The 26968-nt window shown below is 36.4% G+C and overlaps 1 protein-coding gene across 4 annotated transcripts in view; it reads right to left on the reverse strand.

Annotated features, from left to right (window-relative positions):
- dop (microtubule-associated serine/threonine (MAST) protein kinase dop) overlaps positions 1 to 26968 on the reverse strand; it is a 234599-nt gene that overhangs the window by 55992 nt on the left and 151639 nt on the right. For all 4 annotated transcript variants that reach the window (XM_089649173.1, XM_089649174.1, XM_089649172.1 and 1 more), the window contains exons 2-5: positions 21208 to 21287; positions 8800 to 8868; positions 6025 to 6182; positions 1507 to 1585 (exon numbers count right to left, since the gene is read on the reverse strand). In XM_089649173.1, the coding sequence (XP_089505299.1) occupies positions 1507 to 1585; positions 6025 to 6182; positions 8800 to 8868; positions 21208 to 21287 (386 nt within the window). The remainder of the gene's footprint in view (positions 1 to 1506; positions 1586 to 6024; positions 6183 to 8799; positions 8869 to 21207; positions 21288 to 26968) is intronic.

Genomic DNA, 26968 nt, shown 5'->3' on the forward strand with positions numbered 1-26968 from the left:
TCTCTCAGCCTATAAACACATTATTATCAAATCTGTATGTCAAATATGAACTTGGCAAACATTAAACGGAGTATGTGCGAACTATTTCTACTACTCTGCAAACTATTTTTATACTTTCCTATAATCATTATCATTGATTTGGAGGATTTTGGCAGATTCTCTATTTTTCATCTCAATTATTTGTACCTATATTTTGTTAACTCGGATATTTTTTTATATAACCTATATTTATCATATAAGATATAAGATCTGTATAATAAAAAAATTTAAAAAAATGTAAATAAATAAAGATTTACATTATTATCTGTAAAAGCCCTATGGGCGTTTAAATAAATAAATAAATAAGTCTTAGTTGTAAGTCACTAGCATGTTTTAGATGTAAGTCACTAGTTATAAGTCTCCGTACTAAGTTGCTAGCTATAAGTCTTGGTTGAAAGTCACTTGTAACAAATCTTAGCTGTAAGTTATTAGTTATGGGTTAAATAAATAAAGTTATAAAGTCTCTTGAGGTGATTTTCCCACGTAAATAGTGCTATATAAATAATCCATAAGTGTGCATCGGCTGTCCGCATTCCTTCCCCAAATTAAACGGACCCGGCGTCAAGCCTCCGTCTGTGTGAACTGCCTAATCTATTTTACGTGTACATCTATAGTTAAAGTAACGAAACTGAACGATAGAATCAATAAAGATAAACGAAGATACTGAAATTTTCATTACGATTTCTTTAGTATGTATTGCATTTACACCAGCGATGGGGGTTCTGTTTGAATGGTTTCCGAGGGATTACAGAAATTTTTTCTACCCCGACAGATAACGCTGCCATAAATAGGCATTTTCGCCAAAGTTTGTAGGTACATGTTTTTACATATTCCATTCTGTTCTTTAACGTTCCACTTATAAGTTTCTACGTATTCCATTCTGTTCTTTAACGTTCCATTTATAAGTTTTTACGTATTCCATTCTGTTCTTTAACGTTCCACTAAGTTTCATAACGTTCCAATAAGTTAAAAAACTTTGAAATTTTCAGCAATGTCGGTCTACTACTTTCGAGGTTTGCGAGCGCAAACATACCTAGACTGAATTTTGACTCGTTCAAATCAGACATTGTTTAATTGAAAGTAGAGGAGAGACATGGTAAAAAAACACAACCTTTTGATTTAAATAATTGCTTAAAAAAACACATCCGATTGTTACCGACTATATAAAATTTCCTGATAAAAAAGTATAAATTTTCAATATTCTATAATACATAACTATGAAAAACTCATTATAAATCGTGGCAAAAATAACAAAATCATAATGCAAAAAGTTTGCCAAAAAAGGTTCGTAAAAACATCACTTCAAGGGCACTGTTGGAATCATCATTTTCAATTGCAGACACACGAGGAAAATGATGATTGCAACAGTGCCCTTGAGGTGATGTTTCGTAAAAACGGCACTGTACAAATTATAAAAATATCATAACATATCATCTTTGAGTTATGAATAGAAAAGCGGTAACTCACTGATAAGCTGGAGCTGCCTGGAGTTGTGCCATATCCTGATGAAGGAAGTGACGCCACGGACCATCGTCTTCCATCACACCTACAATAAAATAAAATATTGTAATTAATGTAAGCGTAGTGAGTAAGATTAAGAAAGAGAGGCGTAGATGGTTTGGGCATGTAGAGCGAATGAACGAAGAAAAGAGTGTAAGGAGAATATATGACGCAAATGTGAATGGTAGCTAAAGTCAGGGATGCCCGAAGAAGACATGGCACGATCAAACGAATCAGATACTTGAGTCGGGCAGAATGAAACGACCTATGAAAGAGTGTGTGCCAAGTCCGAGTTGCTTGGCGGTCTGTCCTCCTTGCCTACCCCTGGGGAGAAACGGCGTAATGGTTAGTTAGTTATATTTAGTATGTGTTAAATGAGACTTTTTCTTGAGTGGTTGCCTTACTACTGAGGATCGTGAACCCACTCAGAGTGCCCTGATGAAACGGGATGCTCCAATCCTCGCGGTCCTGCGATGCATGGAGAGCATCAAACACCGACATTTCAGACGCCTCGGATAAGTTTTCGATTGAGAGTGTTAAGAATGGCGTAGACAATAGAATAGACAGATCATCATCTTAACAACAATACAGTATCATCATGAGAGAACGAGTGAGAGGATCATACTTGATCACTCCAATTCATCAGTGATATTCCACCACTTCTCTTCCTTCCCCTTGCCAATGAGCTTCTCCAGGTTCGAGTGCTCAGTTTTCCGAGTGATGATACAATGTGCAAATTTTTTATGGACTAGATTTTCTGACTGTATTTTAACAATTGAGTCCTTAAACGGCATTACCAATTCCATGATCTATTCAAATAACGCGCAAATATCCAACTACGTTCATAGCAAACGTCATTTTAAAATCTCAACCACAAATGGCAGTACAGGTGACGGCCGGTAGGGCTCTCTCAACACAAGTCGGCCATTACTTAATTCAAACTAACGGCTTTTGCAACCGGTGCATGGAATAAAGTTTTATATCTTTTTGTAAATAACATTATTTGACTTTAAGCCCTCGAATTGTTGATATGTTTGTATGTGTTTTGTAGATAACATTGTTTGGCTTTAAGCCGCCGAATTGAGAGTGTTAAGAATGACGTAGACAATATAGACAGTACATCATCTTGCCAACAATAAAGCATTGTCACGAGAGAATGAGTGAGAAGTAAGATCTAGTATTAATCCACTTCAAGCGGGGGAAACAGGGGGGTATAACTCTGATCGAAAATTGGAACCGAAATATTGTGTCTATGGAATAAACTTTCAGAGTTTTTCATTGGCGTAAAAGTAGGCTCCGAATGAGAATTTTACAGTCTATATATTAGCATATCTATGGTTTTTTAGGACCAATTTGTTTCACACAAAAAGCCTGAATATATCGATATAGTGAGTGGTTTATTTAGGGGACGAAAATAAGGTCCTGATTAAGAAAATGGATTTTGCTTTAAGGCGATGCACTACGCCGTGTAATATTTTAAATTGAGCCACTATCAATATCAACCCTTACGTAGAAGGCGATAAGGTTTAAATTCCCGCTTAACACCATCCGCCTGTTTTGATTTATGCAAGAAAAAAACATGGCCAAAAAATGCCTTTTATTTTATTTTGTGGATTTTTCAGGCACAAATATTTAATTTTTTTTCGATCATTTTATAAATAACTTAATTTGCCACATTATACAATAAAATCATAACCGAAAATGGGTTCGTAAGTAGGAGATTTTGAACATTAAAGCAGTTTTCATAGGCCTTATACATTATGTTTTTCTGGGCTTATAAAAAGACTTATCTAAAAAATACTCGATTATTTCAAAGGCCAAGGTGTATTCTACTCGCAGTATTTAATTAAAGCATCTGAAACATTTCTAGGAGACCAAATTTTCAAACCAAAAACACATGATTTTGCATTACTACGTATGGCTAATGTAATTCCTCAGCTGGCTAAGTCCTCCATCACAACTCTAGCAAAATTTTCAGCTTACTGTGGTGGTAGTAGGAGAACAAATTGTCTACATTTTTTGGTGAGAATATTAGAACTTGTCAAATATTAATTATTATTTTTTTGGTAAACTAATGTTTAAGACAAGATTTTTTATGCATAGCACAAAGGGTAACAATTATTCACCAAAAAATGTAGACAATTTGTCTCGACGCCATCTAGTGAGAGAGTTAGCACTTACAATGCCTTTCTCATATAAAATAAAGTTGGTTGTTTCAGGTGAAAAATGTACCAAGCAGTAATTGTTGAATGAAACACTAGTATAATATTGAATTATTTCGCGGATAAGAGATAAGCCGCTATAGCTCAGTGGTCAGAGCTGTCGACCGGAAATCGAAAGGACACGGGTTCAAGTCCCGTTGGCGTCATGTATCTTTTGTGTTTCAGGCTAATAATTATTGCTTATAAAATAATTGTTACTTTTACATATTGAATTATTTGGTGGGTTGGGAATAAGCCGACGTAGCTCAGTGGTCCAGAGCACCTGACCGGACATCAGAAGGCACGGGTTCAATTCCCGTTGGCGGCATTTATTTTAATTGGGAGATATTTTCAATTTGTATTGATATTTCAGGCGAGTAATTAATGATTATAATAATTTGACTGCTAGGGTTTCATTTATATGCTTTTGCCAGGTGAGTCTACTGTCGAGGGTCACTCCTAGGTATTTGATGCAAATGAGAGACTTGTATCACATTTTTTATACATAGTTGGGACCTTTACTATATTGGTATACAATATTCATATAAAATTATCGGCCACAATGCCATTACACTGTAATAAATGTATAAAGTTTATAGCCTTTCAAGTAGAACTGGAATAAAAGGTAGAATTACATCCTGCCAGAAGTGTGTTAATATACTATTCGCCGCATCTCATTTATCCTCTACTGAATTAAATATACTTATAAGTACACAATATTGTGGTTTTCATTGAGAATTGATAGTAATAATTGATTGAACCTTTGTTTTACATGGACTAAATTTAATTAAATTTATTGCAGTTCAAAAAACATATTTCAACATTGAAAAATAATTATTGCACACTAAAAATAATGACATCACTTAAATTAATTTGTTGGCACTTAAAATCTGTAATTCGCACTTTGAAATAATTAAAACCCACTCAGTTTTTGCTAATAGTCACAGCCCATTGACTCTACGTGACATTATAATACATTTGCGTCTCTAACTTCAACCTAACCTAACCAAACAAATTGAGATGCAGATTTGAGGATCTGGTAGTGAGATGAAAGATAATGATTGTTGTGTCACAGTGTTTATTCTGAGTCAGTAGAGTTACGCAGTTGGGAGATTACTCTGGACCGATGACGATGACGGCGGTGGAATGGTCGAGGCGGAAGTGAGTGAGTCGACACCGCGTTGGTGGAGACCGGACTCGTGGATGTGTGCAGCACTGGTGAAGACGTGTAATCTTCCTGGTACTCCAGTGTGAACAAGGTAGCCGTAGGTGCGATGGAACTGGTCGGCAGATGTGCGGGAGATGCAGGCCGGCGAGGATGCCGCGGGGCCGTGGCGCAATGTGTTAAAATAGCCTATGTATATCGTTCTTTAATCTTAATTTGAAATATTCTATGATGTTAAAACATGCATCGAATAGCGCTACGAAGCCGGCCAGGTGCCTGTCAAAATTGAGCCTCCGATGGGTCCATGGATTAAGAGTTAATGTAAGCCCAAACCATTTTCATTCATAGAAAAATAGGCTATACGCCTTCATAACTATGCATCAAGCAAATTTCCGTGAAAGATAATTGTTCTTGTTGAATTTCACGTCAACTTGTGAATGTTCCCCTCGGTGTTCCAGAGACTAAATGTTAAAATGTTATCAGCGCAAAGAAAGTTTATAATTATCCCTTATTATGGGTAACTTGTGAAATAAGGAATATTTAAAGTAAATTTAAATACCCACGATGTATATTTTCACGGCGCCCCTGTTGTCTGTTTTATGTCCAGTGTGAACGAATGGCACGTCCGACGCTGATTACAACTAGTGAAAGTCACGACTCATTTTATTATGAGCGGGGTACCAGCACAATATTTTTGTACGGCTCAAAGAGTCCACACAATTGAACAACGGCTCAATTGAACAGAAGCTGTGAGCTCAGAGCATAGCTCCCCTGCTACAGCTTCCCCGCTTCTGCTCCCCCGATGCAGCCCCCAGCTTTCACCTCCCAGAGTAAGCTTATGAAAGATCTTACAGCAGATGACGGACTGTCAGATGCCTTTAATATCTATGAGTATGTAATAACAATTAATACTTGGATAATTTTAATGGTGCTCTTCAAAAAGAGCTAGCTCAAATGTGGGGCTCGTTCGTGAACGAAGCATCGCTAATTACAAAGTACAGCAGGGTGGATGCAATCTCAAACTAAACATTGTACGATAGGGTGGACCTAATTTCCTTGATTACACATCACTGCCAATAACACATTAACTCAACTTTTGAATGACAATTCTCAACTTACAGCAAGTCCTTGGCCCTCCGTATAGGTACGCCCCCGGGTGGGGGCTGATGGTGAAGTGGGTGGAGCGGGTGCAGGGGGTGCGGGGGCCCCTGGCTGGTGGGCGGGGCCCTCGGGGACTCCAGAGGACTGCCGCAGCGCAGGGGGGAGGTGCCACCCACCTGGAAATAGACAAATAGTTGTTAATAGTATCAATTATGTTGTTATTTATTGCTAAATGTTATTACGACATACATATTTGGATATGGGCTACAAGAGTGAACCCCACACCACATCGTGCTAACCATTTTTTTTATTTGATAATAAAAACAAGGGAGATAGGTGGGCCATGACTATTATATTAGTATTGCACAACACATGTCGCCAACATCATTCACCAACACTACTTCTACCCAAAGTGCGATAGAAAAATATATTTTCTGTTTTTAATTGAAAAAATATCAATCAACAGCAAAATGAAGCTTTTTAAGTTAGATTTTTTACTTCAAATAAACTCAGAAATCAATGGTTAAAATCTGTTTGGTGTACGTTCTGATACACCCTGTATACAAGGTGTCCCGAAACTCGTAGTATAAGCTATGAAGAAACTATGTCACATTTGAAGTTTTTTTTTTAAAGTATATTTTATTTAGCTATAAAATTTAACATTTTTTGTGATTTGAGCTTCCATTTTCGAGAAAATTGAGTCCGAAGTTTAAATTTTTTAAGTGAAATTTGAAAAAAAATAGGTCGCTAGGGGGTTAATTTCAGCTGTTCAATGTCTTATAAAAAGAGTGTAGACCCAGATCACTAACCCTTTAGTGTCCTAAAAAATAGAGAAATTACAAATAATAAGAGTTTTAGTATCTTCCTTTTTTTTAAACAAATAGAGATAATGATCTGCAGTGCTGGGGATTTGATTTACTTATCATTAAAATTTAGTAGTAGGGATAAAATAAGGTAATTATAAATATACTTGGCATATCCCGCCACGCATTGCTCAGTCTGTCTGTGAAGATAGAGAATTAATAGCGCATTCTGCTTTTACGTCCAACAGATGGCGCTGTTTTTTTTTGTTTGTTTAAAAGCATGTTTTTACATGTTACAGATAGTGATGTAGACCCGGGAATATTCCCTGACCTGAAATAAATTCCCGAAAACGGGGAATTTATTTTATTTTTAATAAAATGGTTTCTACACTTCTCTTGGATGCTTTATTGAGTGTTAGCAGTTATCTAAGATCCCCTGATTTGTCACAGGTTGCCATAAGAATATTGACTGCTCCCATTACTTCAGCAGCCACTGAGAGATCTTTTAACACATTTAGTCGCATTCATACAACACGGAGGAATCGTCTAACAACTCAAAGAGCAGGGAAAATAACATTTGTGGCACACAATTGGAAACTTCTTTCCCCTGAAAGAGGCTCTCAAGTTGCTCCCAAGAAAACCCTTTCTTCCACGGATGAGCAGATTGCTTCGCATCATAACGTTTCAAACCTATCTGGTACTCGCAAACGCAAACATCCAATTGACTGTGCTGAGGAAGAAGAAAACGTAGATAATCCTGAGTCGGCAACAACTTCGTCCGGGTCGGATGAAGAAGAAGAATATGAAGGTGAAAGTGGAAGCGAAGTTGATAGTGTCAGTGTCCAATCGGTATCATCAGATGAACAGTAACGATCTGTGAAGTTGTGTCATTTTTTACAGTTTTACGATTGATTTTTTATATGTACCGTTTACTAGCATAAAGTGTATATTATAGGCTACTAATACTGTACAGTATACAATTATAAAGAGATACTACTCACTTTAAAATAATTTTGATCGGTGTTTTTTTGTTATTTTTCTCTTGGAGCCTATTCCTATATGTATGGGAATAGTTTTTATGGATCTATCCTGCTCTATATGTACCATATGTGTGTATATTTTATTTTTTATTTAATAAATATTATTCTTTTTGAGGTATTTATGTTGTTAAAATCAAAATTCCCAAAATTCCCAGAAATAAATTCCCGGGAATTTATACATCACTAGTTACAGATGACATCGATATAATATAGGTATATAAAAACACACGCATATTCGAACGCAGCGTTTTGTCAAAATTTCAAAGCAATCAACGAAGAACTTTCGGGTTCTCCAAATATTCACAAGTTTCCCGCTTTTAGTAAAAATTTCCAGACACTGTGTATGTTCGAGGAACGAACAAGGGTTGGGATAGACGTACTTTAAAGGGCTATTCCACACAGATAAAGCAAGGATGAAGCCTATGGCTTATGACAGGCGAATGCGAAAACACAATTCGTAAGGTTAATTCACAATCAACTTACCGGGTGGCGAATGATATCTGCATCTCGAGAATCATCTGTCAGCACTGGAACGGTGATCGTTGTACGGTAGCACTCGTTATTTTGAATTGGTTGCGATAAAATACGTATTAAGGGATTATTCCTATAAATAACCGACGATAGTGTACACATTGGTTTTGACAGGACGTACGTTTTTGTGTGATTGTGTGGCTCACGGCACTCCGTGGTTATAGCTGACGTGTGTGAATTTAAACTACACAGTACAAATTCTGACCATACTATTGGTTAGCACACGGCCTGTCAAAAGCAAACGGCGTGACGGAACAGTGTATATATATTATAACCTAACCTCATCTATTTGACCCATTTTTTTACTCTTGTGTTGGGACACACTTCATTGTTCATTTACATTTATACACTAATTTGGATTCACTTTTCTGTTTGATCCAGTTACCATTAAATTAATTAATTTATTTATATTTACTTACCACTAAAGATAGTCGATGGTGGGCTGCGTGCGAGTGCATACGAGATGGTCGCCGGACGCATGCCTCTTTCTGGAAAAAAAAGAAGAGGAAGCATTCAAAAATATATCCCAATACTGATTGTGAAATAGGTCACCGGCCCTTGCGAGCGAACCTATTGTATAAAAAAAAAAACACTTCAACGTTAAAATACAAGTATATCAAATAACAAGATTATTATTATTATTATTTATTGGATGATTTGTATAGCGCCGCTTTTGTGAGATATCACCTCACGGGCGCTTTACAGTTAATGCAGATATTACAAAAAAATAAAAATATTACAAATTGAAATTGAAATTAAGTTAAATAAAATGAAGTACAGAAACAGGTGACACGAAGATGGAGAATCTGCTGCAAGAATCCTAGGTGGTGAGGAAACTGGTCCAGCTGCTACAGCGAGAGAGTGCACCGCGTCCACCAACAGTGCCAGCACGAGGTTCGTCATCCGTCCAGGTATGTGTCTGCTGCTAATAGAGCGCTGACACAATGTCCTCTCATGGATTCCAGACCTTGGCAGCACCGCTGTGACATTCTACGAAGGTAGAGGATGGAGACTCTGCAGCAAGAATCCTAGGTGGTGAGGAAACTGGTCCAGCTGCTACAGCGAGAGAGTGCACCGCGTCCACCAACAGTGCCAGCACGAGGTTCGTCATCCGTCCAGGTATGTGTCTGCTGCTAATAGAGCGCTGACACAATGTCCTCTCATGGATTCCAGACCTTGGCAGCACCGCTGTGACATTCTACGAAGGTAGAGGATGGAGACTCTGCAGCAAGAATCCTAGGTGGTGAGGAAACTGGACCAGCTGCTGCAGCGAAAGAGTGCACCGCGCCCACCAACAGTGCCAGCACGAGGTACGTCATCCGTCCAGGTATGTGTCTGCTGCTAATTGAGCGCTGTCACAGTATCCTCACATAGATAACAAACCTTGGCAGCACCGCTGTGACGTTCGGCAAGTTCATCTTCTTGTACATTTGTTCCTGGTGATTATGTTAGTGGTGCATTGTTCCGCAATAAAAGGCGACGGACGGGATAATAAATTACCCTGGACACTTTTTAGGGCTTTCAGAGTTTCCAAAAATTCCATTGAAAACATCTGGCGTACCTACAGTTACCGATTCTCGTCCCAAGTTCAACTTCAGCGAATTTAGAATATTTTTTAGCACAATTTTCGATGATTCATTTTTAAAACACTGCACTCTAATCACATTACTATAAAGTTCTGATTACTAATTGGTAAGTTAATTTAAAATGTCGATTCACTGATTTTTAAAATAATTTCAAAGGGATGTTGCCTCGTTTCCCTTGAAAATACTAAAAAAACACAAAGCGGTTGGAAGACGGCATGACGCGTCCAGCTGCCACAAAGGGCGCTAAATAACTCTTGTTGTGTTAAGATGTTGTTTAACTTCAGGGACAACCATTAATAAATAAACAGGAAAAACAACAAATTTTAAAAAAAAGATAGGTTAGGTTTGGAGAGTTTCAGCGATATTAATTAACTAACTTCACGGAAAATAAGTTAGTTCCAATACGATTTTTTCTATTTGTATCTATTATTTTTAAACGTGAAGGTATAATATTCGAATTTTTATAGAGGAATAATAATAGTAATATTTTGAATTAAAATCACCTTACGGGCGCTATATAAATATATGTGTTGGGAAGTGAGTTAGCTAAGAGCTTCACAGATGCACTCATAGAGGGCAGTGCAAAGAGCTTCCTTAGAAGTCCGCAAGATGGCAGCTAGTAGTCAGTAGTCGCCAGGGCCAGTTAGCCTGCTTCCAAACAAACTTGGTGTTTGCAGATCTCATTTAGCCAGCTCCTAGTTAGGTCGACTAACGAGTCACTATTGTAGTACGCGAAGTATTGAATAAATCCCTGATTTAACACAAAGAACTTATTCTTTAAAATCTCCTTCCACGACGAGTTGGAGAACTGCTTGTGGGAACACAACAATATGACACATTTCTACAATTATCTGTCTTATTACTAACAGACTAGTCAATGATAACCTTAATAATATAATATTTGATTTAAACAACAATATGGGAAGCGGGTTTGGGTACCGCGCCCCGGGATCAATTTGTTGGATAACCAACAAATCTGACATAGGTCACCCCAAGTGTTTCGCTACGTTTGGTGACTTAGCAGGGTGCCCGTGTTCGTGCACAGGCGTGTGTGGAGTTAAAAAAAATACTTACCAATTCGTTATGCAAAATAAAAATAAAAACTAGGTTAGGATAGTTTGTGTTAGCAAAAGGTGTCAATGCGGTTCGCATGCTAATTGAATTCGAAACTGCCATAAGCTGTCATGTAAATACAAAATAATGAATCATGACATGGATTATTACACGTGATCCAAGTTTGGTCGAGTTTAAATTTCATCACGTGATAAAAATCTAATATTGTATTATTTTCGTGATAAAAAAGCATCTCCATTTATCACATGAATAATTTGAATTTATTCTATTCGATATTCAAACATTGCAACTGACAGTTGCAAAAATGTAAATAATTTTATCTACAAACAAACCCCGCAGAATAACAAGGTTCCGTATGACAGCAATGTCGTGCGATAATATACTTTAGAGAAAGTTACTTTAGAATTCATTATTGCATAACAATGCTGTGTAAGGTAGAGTCTTGTTATTATACGGGGCCGAAATGTCAGTTTGGCTTATGGCAATAAAATATTTAAACGTAAACACAGCGGGCGCCACGTGATTGGTCTATTTTTAGCGTTCAACTGATACAGCGACCACCCGCAAGTTGCGTCATGTCAGTGCTTCTCAAACTGATTGAGATCGCCCCGTTATTGGGGGCGCTGGAAAGATCTAGGGAGGCGGCAAAGGCCATAAACAGAAATTTAAAAAAAAATAGAAGGAGACGCAGTGCGTATCAAAAATATATCATCAGAATGCAAAACGCATGTGCATTTATTACTCCAAATATGCTGATACACACTGAATATGCAAACATATATAAAAAATATAAGCTTTGAGTTTTTTTAAATAAATTCATTTTTCCTCAACGACACATGATTTTTCACGGGTCTGCACTGGTCTATATAAATAAAAATGTAAATTTCGTTGGTTCAAAATCTTAAGGCTATCAATAACACCCCTTACGTAGATGGCGATAAGGTTTAAATTCCTGCTTAACACCATCCGCTTGTTTTGATTTATGCAAGAAAAAAACATGGCCAATAAGTGCCTTTCATTTTATTTTGTGGATGTTCAGGCATAAATATTTAATTTTTTTCCGATCATTTTATAAATAACTTAATTTGCCACATTATACAATAAAATCGTAACCGAAAATGGGTTCGTAAGTAGGAGATTCTGAACTTTAAAGCAGTTTTCGTAGGCCTTATACATTATTTTTTCTGGGCTTATAAAAAGACTTATCTAAAAAATACTCAATCATTTCATAGGCCAAGATGTATTCTACTCGCAGTATTTAATTAAAGCATCTGAAACATTTCTAGGCGACCAAATTTTCAAACTAAAACACATGATTTGGCATTACTACGTAGTGCATCGCCTTAAGTTCTTCACTGATTGCTTTGAAATTTTAACACAACATTGCATTCGAATACGTGTGTGTTTTTATATACCTAAATTATATAGAAGTCACCCGTGACAGGTAAAACATGATTTTTGAATAACAGCGCCAACATCTGTTGGACGTAAAAGCAACACGCTCTATTGTTTCTATATCTGCACAGACTGACTGAACCACAGCAACGCGTGGCGGGGCACAGCTAGTATTAAATAAAGTTGGTAAAAATTGCTAGGTTTGCTCCTAAATCCATATTTTTTTTTGTTATTATTAATTTGAATACACAACTTTAGAATGTGATGTCTTACTGTAATTTTTATAAAATTATTAGTATTAGCCTAAAAAAGTTTTACTCTGAAAAATAAAAAATAAATTAATAAAGGGGGCGGTGAAACTTACAAGTTTGAGAAACTCCGCGTTATATAAACATTGTTAACCACCACTAGGGAAATTCTGGTCGAGACAAAAAGGGTGGGACAAAACAGGGTGGGACGAAACAGAATAGACAGAATAAACAGAATAGACAGAATAAACAGAATAAACAGATATTGGACAGAATGGCGTAAAGCGAAATGAGGTGCTTCGCATTAAGGAAATGCAGGGCAATCACGGACACCATGGGGTACAATGAGATTAGTTGCTTCACTGAGGGTCGATAGCGGACAACGGGGCGCAAAGTGGGATAAGATTGTTAATTGTGGTATAATGGTGGAAAGTGTAGATTAAATTCTTGCAAGATATGTTAAGACTACAAGATGTGTAGGTAAGAGGCATAAGATGGGGCTAGTTGTTAAATTGTAGGTGTCAAAGATGATAGCTTCACATTATGCACATGATTCTACATTGCAATCAATACGGCTTCATAAAAACAAAAAGCACACAAGATGCAATAGCAAAGGTGACATCACTTATATACTCAGCACTTGATGAAGGCAATAAATGCGCAGAAATCTTTATAAACCTAAGAAAGGCTTTTGATAGTATCTCTCGCGTAAAGCTTATTAAAGAACTAAAATCTAATAACATCAACGATAAAGCCGTTCAATGGAAAGAATTAATTACAAAATTAATGACACGACTAGCGACCAAGAAACGTCAAATTTTGGTATTCCACAAAGCACAGTTCTGGGACCGGTACTATTCATTTTGTACGTAAATGACATATTTGTTCAATGGATTTTAATTTGGTAATTATTTTTTACTTTGTAACCAAGTTATATTATTTTTTCGCAGAAGTGTAATATAAATTAAAACAGTATGTCTTGTAAACAATTATAAAAAACACAAATATTAAAATATGTATTGAACATATTATGTATTAATTATATTATGTTTTAATAATAAAACATAGATGGAGTAATAAGGAACATGAGTGAAAAATATTATAGTTTAAAAACACTTATTCATTTAAAAGTAATTTATTTTTGGGGTATTATGCCGTGTTGCGCTACTTTATTTACTAGCCAACGTGTCGGACAGCGTTACAGTGTCCATCATCGGGGCAGATGGGCCGGACACAACATGTTTCATGTGGCAACACGGCATAATACCCCAAACACATATGACTATAATACTTTTGGCCGTGAAAATCTCAAATCATATATTCGTTTATATAAGTTTTATTATATTTGATTATACGTAGAATTAATAGATCGTCATTTAAAAACAATTAAAATCGTAAAACATTTAAACAGGACATAACTTACACCGTCTAATCTATTCACGTCAAATCACCAGAGATCAAATGGGAAAATAATTCACCGACTCCAGATATTTTCATATTAGAGGGTTCGGCTCGGTAGAACTTCTCACTGGACCTATAAATCCTACGGATCCCTCAATATAAATATTAAAAAAATCTTTCATAATCCTATATGTATTTAAAATCACTGATTTTTGCATTTTTATGTGTAAATTCTTTGATAGTTCTAATACGCCTAAATTTTGAACGAGAGAGTTAGGTATAATGCCAGTAGCCGAAATAACAAATGGTAATATTTTTATAGTCTGAGAATGCCAAATGCTTTTAATTTCATTTCTTAAATCTTTCATTTTCTAAAATTTACTATGAAAATATTATATTACCTACGTACTAATATTTGGACTTCACAACATTGATACATAACACACGAAAAACTGCAAGCCAAAAACTTTTGGCTTCCTTAATATTTAAAGGGAGTTCATTGAACATTTTGAAACGTTTATAATAAATAATATTGTTTTGTGTTGCCGATAAATTTGTCTTAGGAAGCCTAAAATCGTTGCAGCTTCTCGTAGGATAGCCATGGACTGTACTCTTAATACTAACACTTTTTAACATATAATCTGGTAACATTTTCACACATCGCTGGAATTGTGAAAAGAGCAACTAACATATCTAATGAGGAAAACCTTCCTTGACCTAACACCGGACATGATGTTAAAAATATATAAAACATATGTGCGACCTCTCCTGGAATATGCTTTCCAAATATGGAGTCCTTACTTCGCAAAGGATATAAATCTGTTAGAGAGTACAGAGACGTTTCACTAAATTTATTTATTTATTTATTTATTTACGGACAAATAGTCCATTAACAACATATTAATTACACGAATAAGTTTTATAAACAGAGATGACAGTGAAAGGAGAGCATATATAAATGAGGAGCGAAGACAATAACAATGACAATAATAATATAAAAGTAAGAATGGGAGATAATAATAAGTCAAAGCATGAAGATGGTTCAAAGGGCATTAGAAATTAGACATTGCGTATTGACTGTCGAAAGTCATTTAGGCATATACCACAAAATTCAATGCTTTGACTTGACAGTGAGTTGACAAGTCTCGACATTCTGGACAAAGGAGAATGGTATCCATAATTGGTAGAATGTTGATTGACGAACAGCAATTCATTATTTCGGAGTCTACGGGAAGGGATGTTGAATTGGATAAGTTGCAACAAAGCAGGTGAGTCTGTAATACCATTGATAATCTTAAATATGCAAATCAGATCAGTGTCCCTTCTACGTTTCTCCAAAGAAGAAATGTTTAAAGTTTGTTCAACTTCATCATATGAGTACTCTCCTCTTTCAAGACCCAACCTCCAAGCGATTCCTCGTAGGAAGCGATGTTGTACGGATTCTATGTGACAAATATGGACAGCATAGAAAGGAGACCAAATAACACTAGCGTATTCAAGGTGAGGGCGAACTAACGAGCAGTAAAGAGTTTTAAGGGTACTTATATGTTTAAAGTCAGAGGTTATTCTATGAACGAAGCCAAGTAGTTTAAGTGATTTGTTAACAATGTTGTTAATGTGCTCACGGAAAGAAAGTTTGCAGTCTAGAGTGACCCCAAGATCCTTGATAGATGTTACAGTAGATAAACAAATAAAATACCAAGAGCTCTGAAAGATCTACGATACGAAGATAAACTCAAGGAATTGAGATTACCAACCTTACAAGAAAGAAGAGAAAGGGGTGACTTGATCGAGACTTTCAAAATTTTATCTGGACATTACAGTTGCCTTAGCATCCAAGAAATCTTCACTACTAATAAAAATATAAATCTCCGTGGACACTCAAAAAAAATTACCAAAAAGCCTTTTGCATCTAATCCTAGAAAACACTTCCTTGCAAATAGAGTAGTGGATGCTTGGAACAAACTCCCACAACATGTCATCGATGCAACAAATATAAATCAATTCAAAGCTCTATTGGATTCACATTTGGAGAGAAGAAAGGACTTAGTTCAAACTTAAAACAACTCAATTACTGTAAAACTTGTTGTGAAATCAGATATGAGCGCATCAGCAGAATGCTGCCTGCTCATTATATAATAATAATAATAATAATTTTATCTTTAAATACTAGGGTATTATAGACCAAATTTTGCCAAAGGGATGCTATAATAGTCCAATTGTCTTCGGGCAGTTGGGACAGTATTCAGTATTCACATAAGAAAATAAAATGTGTTTTTCGGTTAAGCCCATCGCTTATTGATAGTGACTGTACAAAAAATGTGGCACACGTCATCAATAATTATTGATATTATATAGAATCAATTGATTGACAAAATGATCAATAGAGGGAGAGGACGCGAGACTTCAATAACCGATTCGAAATTTTAATAATTGATTTCAGATTTTGACAAGCGGAATTCCAGAGCCAATAAAAACAGATCATCTACCAATGATTGTAGAAATATTTCGCCGTTTAGAGAACAAACATTACTGGTAGCGCAGACCCGTGAAAAAACACGAGATATTTTAATTATTGTAGAATTCGTGAAGCTGAAAGTATTTGTACAACACTAGCTGTCAAGCGTTGCTGTGGTTCCTTCCGGAACTTTTAAGAGGAAGCTACAAGCCAAAAATGTGTATATTTTCGGTATACCTTATATTGTAGGTAACAGGCATTAAAATCGCTTGACAAACGGAGTCTAGAAACGTTCGATTTCAAGCACAAAACTGGTTTTTATTTATTTTGTAAATAATTTTAAAATAAAGTAAAAAAGGTTAATTAAGTGAAACTGTCACAGGTGATCTTAGCTTTAATACTGTATTTTTTTAAAGTTGTTTCCTTTACGCGTTCATAAATTTCTATTGAAAAAGTATTTTTTTAAGTAGTTTACATTTATATTTTTTATTGAGTAGTTTATATTTTTATTTGTATTTTACTCAAGTGAAACGATAGGAAAACCTTCAATTTATCTAAATCATATGTTTTGGTATTCATAATGTATACCAATTCGTTATAAAGATTAATCAAAATAGTGATTTGGCGTTAAGCTTCGCCTTAAGAGCATTCTCGAACTTTCCGGAACCTTCTAGACTCAACGACACACTCCGCTACTCAGTTTGGAACCTTATAGAGCCTTCTTGAACTTTCTCCTTTCAGAACCTTCTAGAGCATTCGAGAACCTTTATGAACTTTCTATAACCTTCCAGACTGATCGACACAGTCGGCGGGCCCATTCTGAAATAATCTGAAGCATTCGCGACCATCCCATAACAAAGCACATTTTCGTCACCCGCTCTCACCCACGCGCAGCCACCCCCACCAAACACTCTTACTTTCGATGTGACACCAAGGGCTATCTACCACCATAACCTCCGGTGGGTTGCAGTGGCTCAAGTTTTGTGGATCATTTAAAACATTTATTTCAACAATACTACTAAACACATCATGTAAACCTACAAATAGCTGTAATTTTCTGTTCTTGTTTCTTGTGTTTGTATGACTTGTTGCATAGCTTTTATCAAATGTAATTTTATTCTTATTTTTTATGTTTCAAAGTATCTGTCAAATTAAAATTATACTACCAACCATGTAAAAGCCTGGGCGTTAAATAAATAAATAAAAATAAATTTTCGCTTAATTATTATCGGTTTTTTTAACATTCGTATTTACATATTTCCCTTTCAAACCATCTTTGAACGCTTACCACGGGGCCTTAAGTTATTTTATAGCTTAAATATTACACAAAAATGAAGCTATTACCATTTAAAATATATACAAATGTAAATGTGACCCTGAGATCAAGGAATAATGATCTGGTATAGCGCCCTTCTAAATGAAGTCACACATATCTGTCAATTGGTATCAAAACTGGTCAACTCCACTTTAGGTGAATTTTCAGGAAACACCAAAACAAGTGCTGGATTTGACTATTTTTCATACAACCGCAGCTTTTTAAACCGGTTTCTCTTACAAAATATACGGATATGACTGCTTTTGAAAAATAAGAACTGTTCTTTTGTTAATAATGAACACAGCTCAATACTTAGTTGATTTTTTTTTAATTTTGGATCTGACCAGTTTTGATACCAAACAACTCATATTGTCTCACTCTACGCCACGTACGTTATCAACTCAGCCACTTTCTATCCCCACAATTAATTTTAATTAACGACACAAATTAAATCCAAGAGGACGTGACTTTTTTAACCTGAATTAATAATATAAATCACAAAAGCCATTATTTTTACAATGGGGGCGCGAGGCGAACTGAAAGCAACGAACAGAATCTAGAATCTGGGGTCTAGAGATGAGCTTAATAGGGAAAAAGAAAACATCCTTTTGTTCTTTGAAGGAAGATTATTATAAACCAAGGAGCTTTTTGAAAACGGCGAGGGAATATACATAATATTATTTAAGAAGAATGAGATTTGAGGTTTTTAAAAGAGGAAAGGGAAAATTTTCCCACAGGAATTTTATCTCGGGAAAGTATGAAAATGAATTTATGAAAGAAAATATGTCTCAGTAATGTTACAGATTTTAAATCGTAACTGAGTTAAAATTTTAATATTGTAAGGAAGTGCTTTCAAAATGGAAGATGCTATCAGTATCGGCCTGCTTAGCTTACCTAAATTAGCGCGCTTTTACGATTACAAAGAAATGGCATGGCATTATTCATCTCATTTTTAGCTATTATTATTTAGTGTGTATGAAAGAGCGAACACGCTTTTTGACACACTTGCTAATAACAGCTGTTGAACACGAGAAACAATGCCAATGACAGTGACGGAGTGTGGATTTTTTTATCATTTTTTGTTTTTAATTGAAAAAAAAATGTTACCGGACAGCAAAGTGCCCATAACATTTTTTACTCCAAATGTGCTAAGGAAAAGCTGGTTAAAGTTTGTCGGGTACGTGCCGATACACCCTGTATACATAATATTATTTAAGAAGAATGAGATTTGAGGTTTTTAAAAGAGGAAAGGGAAAATTTTCCCACAGGAATTTTATCTCGGGAAAGTATGAAAATGAATTTATGAAAGAAAATATGTCTCAGTAATGTTACAAATTTTAAATCATAACTGAGTTATGTTACCGGACAGCAAAGTGCCCGCAACATTTTTTACTCCAAATGTGCTAAGGAATAGCTGGTTAAAGTTGTCGGGTACGTGCCGATACACCCTGTATATATCATTTATTAGGTCCCAATGGTCGAATGGTTAAGACGCTGTCCTGGCAAGACAGAGATCCTGGGTTCGATTCCTAGTTGTGACCGTTATCTTTTTTTTGTTTTCTTTGTCTTGTTTTGTTCCATGTTTCGTTTAGATTCGTTAGTATTATCTTCTTCTTCAAAGATAGATTCATAATAATTTAGCAATACTCATTTTGCTCCATGTACGGGCGCAAACAAATAATTTATCTAAATGCAGTGTGCGGCAAAATAGACGGCGCAAAAACAGACTGTGCAGTTTTGAAGGGCTATTAAAAAAGGCGCAACTTAAGCTGGCTCTACATTCGCGCGCGAAGTCGCGCCGTGAATTCACGCCGTGAATAACTTATTATTATTATTATTATTATTAATATACGCCGCGATCCGCGCGTGAACTGTGTCCATCCACACTCGCAAAGCTTCAGTCTTGTTCGCCGCAAACCCTTTGTGGCGGGCCAAAAAACCGACAAAAATCGGGGAATGGCGCGAAGCGCGAATGTGAAGATTGCGAAGGCGTGAACAAGATCCACACTCGTGTTTCGCGGCCTTCGCGGCCGTTCGCGCCGCGAGTGTTGGGCGCGCTTTACAGTCATGTGGTTTATTTTATTTTATTCGGTACATCATGTTGTTTTATGCATCAAGTCTTAAAGATGACATCAGAATGATGATGGCCCCCAGCAGCGACACATTACTCCGTTATTTTTACTCCATTATTTTTACTCCATTATTTTTACTCCGTTATTTTTACTTCATTATTGTAACTCCGCATTTAAATTATTGTTCTAGCGTTTTATTCTTATGCAACGAAGCCCAAAATAATAAACTACACGTTATACAAAATAGGGGGATGAGGATAATTTTAAAATGCAACATTTTTACTAGAGTTAAAATTTTGTTACAAAATTTAAATATGATGACAACCAAACAACAAATAATATATAATACGTTAACAATGATGTATAAGTTTCAAAATAATATGCTCCCAAATCATCTGCAAAGAAATATTATGTACCTACTATGAAAATGTTCACAATTATCCTACGAGAAGACGCAGAGATTTTAGCCTTCCCAAAACTAAAGTTTCATGCACACAAAACAGCGCGTTTTATAAAGGGCAAAAACTTTATAATAACCTACCAAATGTCATAAAGGAAGCCCCAAGCCTTAGCACTTTTCGTAGGACATGTGCTTTATATGTAAAAAATAATTTTTGATTGTTGAACATACTCACCAATATTATTTTAGTCACCAGATATCTTATATAATGTAATTTTGTGTATTTATCTTTTTCTCTTAAAATGTAATTGTTATTTTTTGTATTTTATATATTTTCCTACTAGATGTATGAAAAAAATTGCGTACATCTAAATAAAGATTCAAAAACAAACAAACATTGATGAAGGCGATTTCTGAACTTTTCGGCCGCATTTTGGCACATCTCGACAGATATCCTCCCGAATTCAATCCTCGAGTTCTTCAAAGGTGTGAAGCCGATTTTTCTTCAGGTAGCCCCACAGGAAGAAGTCGCAAATTTCAGCCGGAAAGCCCGCTGGGTGTCGACGAACGAACGGCCACTTTCAAGAAGCGTGCGAAGCCCCGGTGTTGTCTGTACCAAACCATGGTAACGACTGAAAACGGCACGACCCTTCCGACACAATGAGACCCCTCCCAGGTTTCGATCCCACTACACGGCATGTACCGGCCCTTCAAAACTGCACCCTGTATTTTAAAGCATAAGTTGCAAAAAGTGTTTTTTTTTTCCTAAAATAATTAAATCAGCGCCATCTATGAAAGAGAAGATTACGATTTCTTTTAAGACCTTTAATAAATTGTCCTCTAAACCATACGCCATTTAAAAATATTAGATTACTCACCATGTGATTGGACAGTGACGGCGCGGATTTCCCAAGGGCCGAGGAGCGCATGCGCACAAGGTTGGACTGTTTTGAAGCATCTGTAACAAGAATAAAGAAAAATAATCAATGAAGTGCATATTTTCTACTAAAAAAAAAAATTAATTTAAAATTTTGTTAGGAAAAAAGGATGAAGAAATACCGTAAGCTATACTATAAAAACCACTCGAACGGAGAGCTCAGAAGTCATAAAATGTGCACAGATTATTACGTCTGAAAACCCAACTATCTGCAGCTCCACATGAATTTTTCATCATGAGTTATGGAGCTTTAAAACGTCCACTTTAGAGATAATTTAAAAAAATATATTTTTAAATATTAAGCGATGGCGTTTTTTCGGTAACCGAATAACTCAACACACCTTTAAAAAGTGATATAAATAGGTTACTTAGGAATGTTTACAGGTTACCTTTTTTCATAGGTTTTAATGACTTTATAACACTTTTTAAAGGTGTGTTGAATTACCATGGATCCGTTTTGTACTATTTGCTCGGGCCAGTTATAATTGTTGCATATAGTATTTGGTTCGGTTGTTTCCCGCCCGCGTCCCGCGCCTTTACCTACATCAGTCAGTTGTGTTTAAATTACCGCACCCCAAGGTACAACCGATCTACCGCTTTCCGCATAACCTATCTTCAATTGTTACACCACCGCGCCGCTCTGAAAACAGCAAGTGTTATATCGCAAAAGATCTCCGTGACGAAGTGCATAAAAATAGCAATCTCTAACGCATTGACCATTTCGCAAACCCAATATCACCATTCCCTTTCCTGACCTCTCTTCCAATACTAACAATTACCCCACCGGTGATTACCGCAGAGCAAAGTGGAAGGTGCCGACAGCTTGGAGATATTGGTAAGTCAAATCAAACAAATTCACAAAATATCGCAATTACAGTCCATTCACGCCGCAAATTCATTAAATGCCAAATATGTACAATATTCTTCCCAATTGGGAATATTCTGGTAGTACTGAAGACAATTATTTAATTGGACATTCAAAGCAAATTTTGATACAAGTTAATTTAAAAGAATAATATTTACAATGCGGAACAGAGAACACCACAACGATATCAACTCAGGTGCGCTCTCATTACGGGAGGTAATGCAAGTCTACAAAACAAACAACAATCCTGTGGAACCAGACGGGGTAGTGGTAAAAACAATGACAATAACAGGTCAGGCAGACCAGACGCAAACAATGGCGGCGGTCGGCGGCACAAAAGTAACTACTGCCTCTTTTGGTGCAATCGAGCGGGCGCGCTATTCTGCAATCTGCAGAGTAGAGCGGTGAAAGTCGAATGAGATTTAGTTGCTGGATTCTTGAACGCAATACCCAACTTGATGGCACCAGGGTATCGATTCTCCAATCGATCCAGGCCGCTCGCAAGTATATACATTAGTCGGCATTCTTATTCTTGGGTCTCATTGAAGGTACACACTTAGATACGCCAAACTTCAACAGTCATTATTCCACTAGGACAACGAGTAGGTCGAACCACTGGTTTTTTGAGTGGAAAGAATTCGTCACTAGGACACTAAGACACTAGGGAAAAGCGTGTTCTAATAGTTGGAAACGAAATATAACATACTAATTTCAGTAAATCAATTTTATATTTATTTATAGAATAGAAACTGGTGAATCTACATTACATTTGGAGTCGATTTTGTAGTTAAACCTTTTTTTATTTGAGCTTTCGTTTTCGAGTAAATCGAGTCCAAAGATGAAAATTGTTCAGATATTTTTTTAATCTGTTCGTAGAGGGTTAATATTAGTTGTTTAATGTATTTTAGAATGCGTCGAAAAGTAGACGAAGCTCCAAAAGTATTTAAACAATTTAGTGGGCGACAAAAATTGAAAAGCCATCACTTGATTTAATAAGGACTTTGTGTGTAAACAAAAATAAATAATGTAATAAAATTATTCCGCGTTCTTGGCCATTGTAGCGACCCATGATTTGTCAACGTGTATTCTGCTTGCATTTAGTTCGCAGATGTCGAAGTCGACATGACATAAGACGCCATTAATTTGCAAACATGAACTTAAAATTAGAAGGCACTAATATTTGTGTTATGTCTTAGCAATATTGAAATAAATATTCCCAATACCCATTGATTAAGACGCCATAGCACGTTTCACTTGAATACATTAAAAAATAACATCGTCTATTTTAGCCCTCTGACCCAAATATATCGACTGTATAATAAGATAATTAATACTGATTCCGAAAAAAAATTCTGTTGTTAAAAAATACAAGTATCGGGGATCCATAGAAGCCGAGTAAATCAGGCCTCCAAGAAGTTGGGCGTCTTGTACAGGGCTAGGAGATTCTTCAACAGTGACCAGCTGCTGACCCTGTACAAGTATCAAGTCCGCCCAAGTATTGAATTTGGGAGCCACCTTTGGGCTGGTGCCCCAAAATACTTAATAAACCTGCTTGAATCTGTGCAAAGGAGAGCGATCCGTCTGATCGACAATCCGTTGTTAACAGACCTATTGCCTTCTCTAATGCATAGACGCAATGTAGGCATGCTGTGTCTGTTCTACAGATATTTCAATGGAGCCTGCTCCAAGGAGCTAGCAGCATTGATTCCTGATGCACCGGTGCACGTGCGCGAAACTCGACGGACACGAACTGAACACCCGTTCACGGTTGACGTTGGCTTCATGAGAACGGGCCGTTTTTACGACTCGTTTTTGTGTAAGTCGGCTCGTATGGGGAACGAGCTACCGGCATCTGTTTTTCCTCCCTCCTATAATCCGAGCCTCTTCAAGGCCTGCATTAACAAATCCCTTCCTACAGCCCCTACCTTATTCCGCCTCACAACGCCGCCCAACCGGGTGGTGACATAGTTTCCCTGTCTGTACACTGCACAGGCAGGGACTCTCTTGTGAGGTGTCACATAAAAAAATAAAAAATAAAAATACGTGGCGCTAATTATATTATCTATTACTTGTGTCTTTATCTGTATCTTTTTTAATCTTGCCTTTCTTTTTGTTTACTATTTGTCACTTTAGAGAGCTTCTACATAATTTTATTTATATGTTGTGTTTTTGAATCCTTATTTACATGTATTAAAATACATGTATCTTATGTATGTCTGAATAGATTTTTGTAATTGTATATCGTGTATTAATTGTGTTTTTATAACTGGATTGACATTTTCGCCACCTTATACAATATTTCAAATACATTAGTCCAGTCAAACGTTTGCGGTCGAGATCCGAGAATCGCACACCACGTCAGTCAACAATGTATTCTACCTCGATTCTCGACGAAGTAATTCCACTCGACCAACGAGGGGTTCGACCCACTCGTTGTTCGAGTGGAATGAATTTTGACGTTTGGCGTATGGAATTATGTACGTTCGACGAGATTCAAGAATAAGAATGTCGACCAATATGTATGTACTTTCGACAGCGATTGCGAGCGACCTGGATTGGAGAATTGATACCCTGTTCTTCCATTCCGCCGCCGATAGTGTTACGAGCCGGTTTGGTTTGGAAGTAGGGCGAAACGTGGGGAATTATATGCAGGTTTTTGTTCGTGGGTGCGCATTCAGGCTTGCCGAAAGGATAAAACTAAGGGCCAATCACTTATTATAAAGGCTACATATTGTTTAAATGGAAAAAAAACTGTCAAACGATGAGCTCTGGTGTCATTAAATCATGAAAGCAGATAGTGTCACAAGTACGTTCGCTCACGAAGTACGGCGAAAACGGTTCTGCGGGTTTTTGATACGAGTGCGAATTCTGTCATGCCGAAAGGACGAAATAATGGGCCACTTTTAAAATAAATTCTGATATATTACAAGGGGACATGTTTATGAAGCTGAAGAACTGCCAAACGTGAGCTACGGTGTCATGAAATACGACTGTAATCTGCTGTAATAGATGAGAAGTACAACACCATGACAGTTGCGCTTTCTCTGCTGATCACAATTTGTTCAAAAACTGAAACGGAAAATCGGAATTTAACGGGGACCTATCAAATGTCAAAAAAACACAAAATTAAGCTGATTGACCATTTGATGACAATGTTATCATTGAAATTCTGTGAAACACACCTACCTTAATTGTCATGATAGCAATAATATTACGTAAATAAATAATGAAGTCACAAGACGCTAACGTAGAGAATTGTCTCGCGGCTACTGTTTTGTGTGACACTGACTGCGGTAGTGTAATGTGGTCAGTTTTCCCATATCATTATATCAACCACTTTACCAAAGCAAAAGTAAAGTATACTTAGAAGGTAGATTTTACTACCATTTAACAAGGTAATTTATCAGGCCGCATTGATTTTATTGACTGGTCTTTTTATGTGACCTGATGGGCAGCGTTACGAGGCGGGTTAAGGAAGGGGCTGTAGAAAAAAAACCATAAACGGTAACATCAATAGTAATGGCCAACAAATGAGCAATTCATTTTAATTTTAGCGAAATATCTATTAAAATGCATTAATTTTCATCCAATACGAAGAAAAATGAGTATTGCTGATTTATTAAGAATCTCTTAAAATTATTGGGAACCCGGTTAAAACGGGATTGCAGGCCGTTTCCCAATAAACTTTTAGTAAATTCCTCACAAATCGGAACACGTGTTCAAGCACCTACATTTGCCTTGATAATATAATGTGAAAATGTTAGGATTTTTATGAACACGTGTTCCGACATCGTGATACATTCGTATTTTACTAAAAGTTTATCAGGAAACCTATCAATTCATTAAGGGCCTGCAATCCCGTTTTTAACTGGATTTCGAATAATTTAAAGAGATTCTCAATAAATTAGCAATACTCATTTGTATCCGTACAGGCTGAATTATTATTAAACTGATATGAAATGTTTTTAAAATAATTTTGTGCGTATTAACGATGTCCAACTTTTCTGGACATTCACTGAAAGAAACATTGCAAAAATACGAAAAAGTCATGTACACAGAGTAATCGGGTTTTCAACTAAATTAAATTAATTAATTACAACAAAAGATGGCTCGTTCAATTCGTGCCAAAATTTACCAAGTGTAGAAAATCGATACGAAAACAACAAACTTGTGGAACATCTCTGTTTGCCAAACATGTTATCTACGTGTCAATCAATATCAAAGTAACACAGTCTAATGAAATCAATAGTACAAATACGTTTTTTCTCTTGAGAATAATGATGACATAGGTACTCACTTTAAAGTTAGATTGGAAAGTTTGAAATAATAATAGTACCTGCCTAGGACGGGCTTTAGTAAAAACATCAATTACTTCGATAATAACAATGTGTGGATTTAATCAACGAACAGAAAACACCTAGAAGTTATTAAAATTTCTCCACTGAACGAAAATAGAACTAGACGTTATAATATAAACACGAATTATAATTGAATACGCCTCTGCTGTATGGGCCCCATACCAACAAAAATACATTGAAAAATTAGAACAGATTCAAAAAAAGTTTTTGAGATACATGTATTTGAGAATGCACGGAAAGTACCCGCGATCACGAAGATTTGCTTGCCGAAACGCGCTACCAAAGTCTCCACTCGAGGAGTGGGGCCCTTGCAGTAACGGCGTACAAAATTCTTGATAATTTAATAGATAGCCCATATCTTCTGGAATGCTATAAGTTGTTCGTACCGAACAACTACAGCCAGGGACGGCACCATGATCTGCTATGTATCCCACGTGGCAGAACGGACGTACTGGCTCGGCATAGCATGACACGAGATA

Source organism: Hesperophylax consimilis, chromosome 29 (assembly GCF_061612785.1).
Source record: "Hesperophylax consimilis isolate HC1 chromosome 29, BYU_Hcon_1.0, whole genome shotgun sequence".
Taxonomy (NCBI): Eukaryota; Metazoa; Arthropoda; class Insecta; order Trichoptera; family Limnephilidae; genus Hesperophylax; species Hesperophylax consimilis.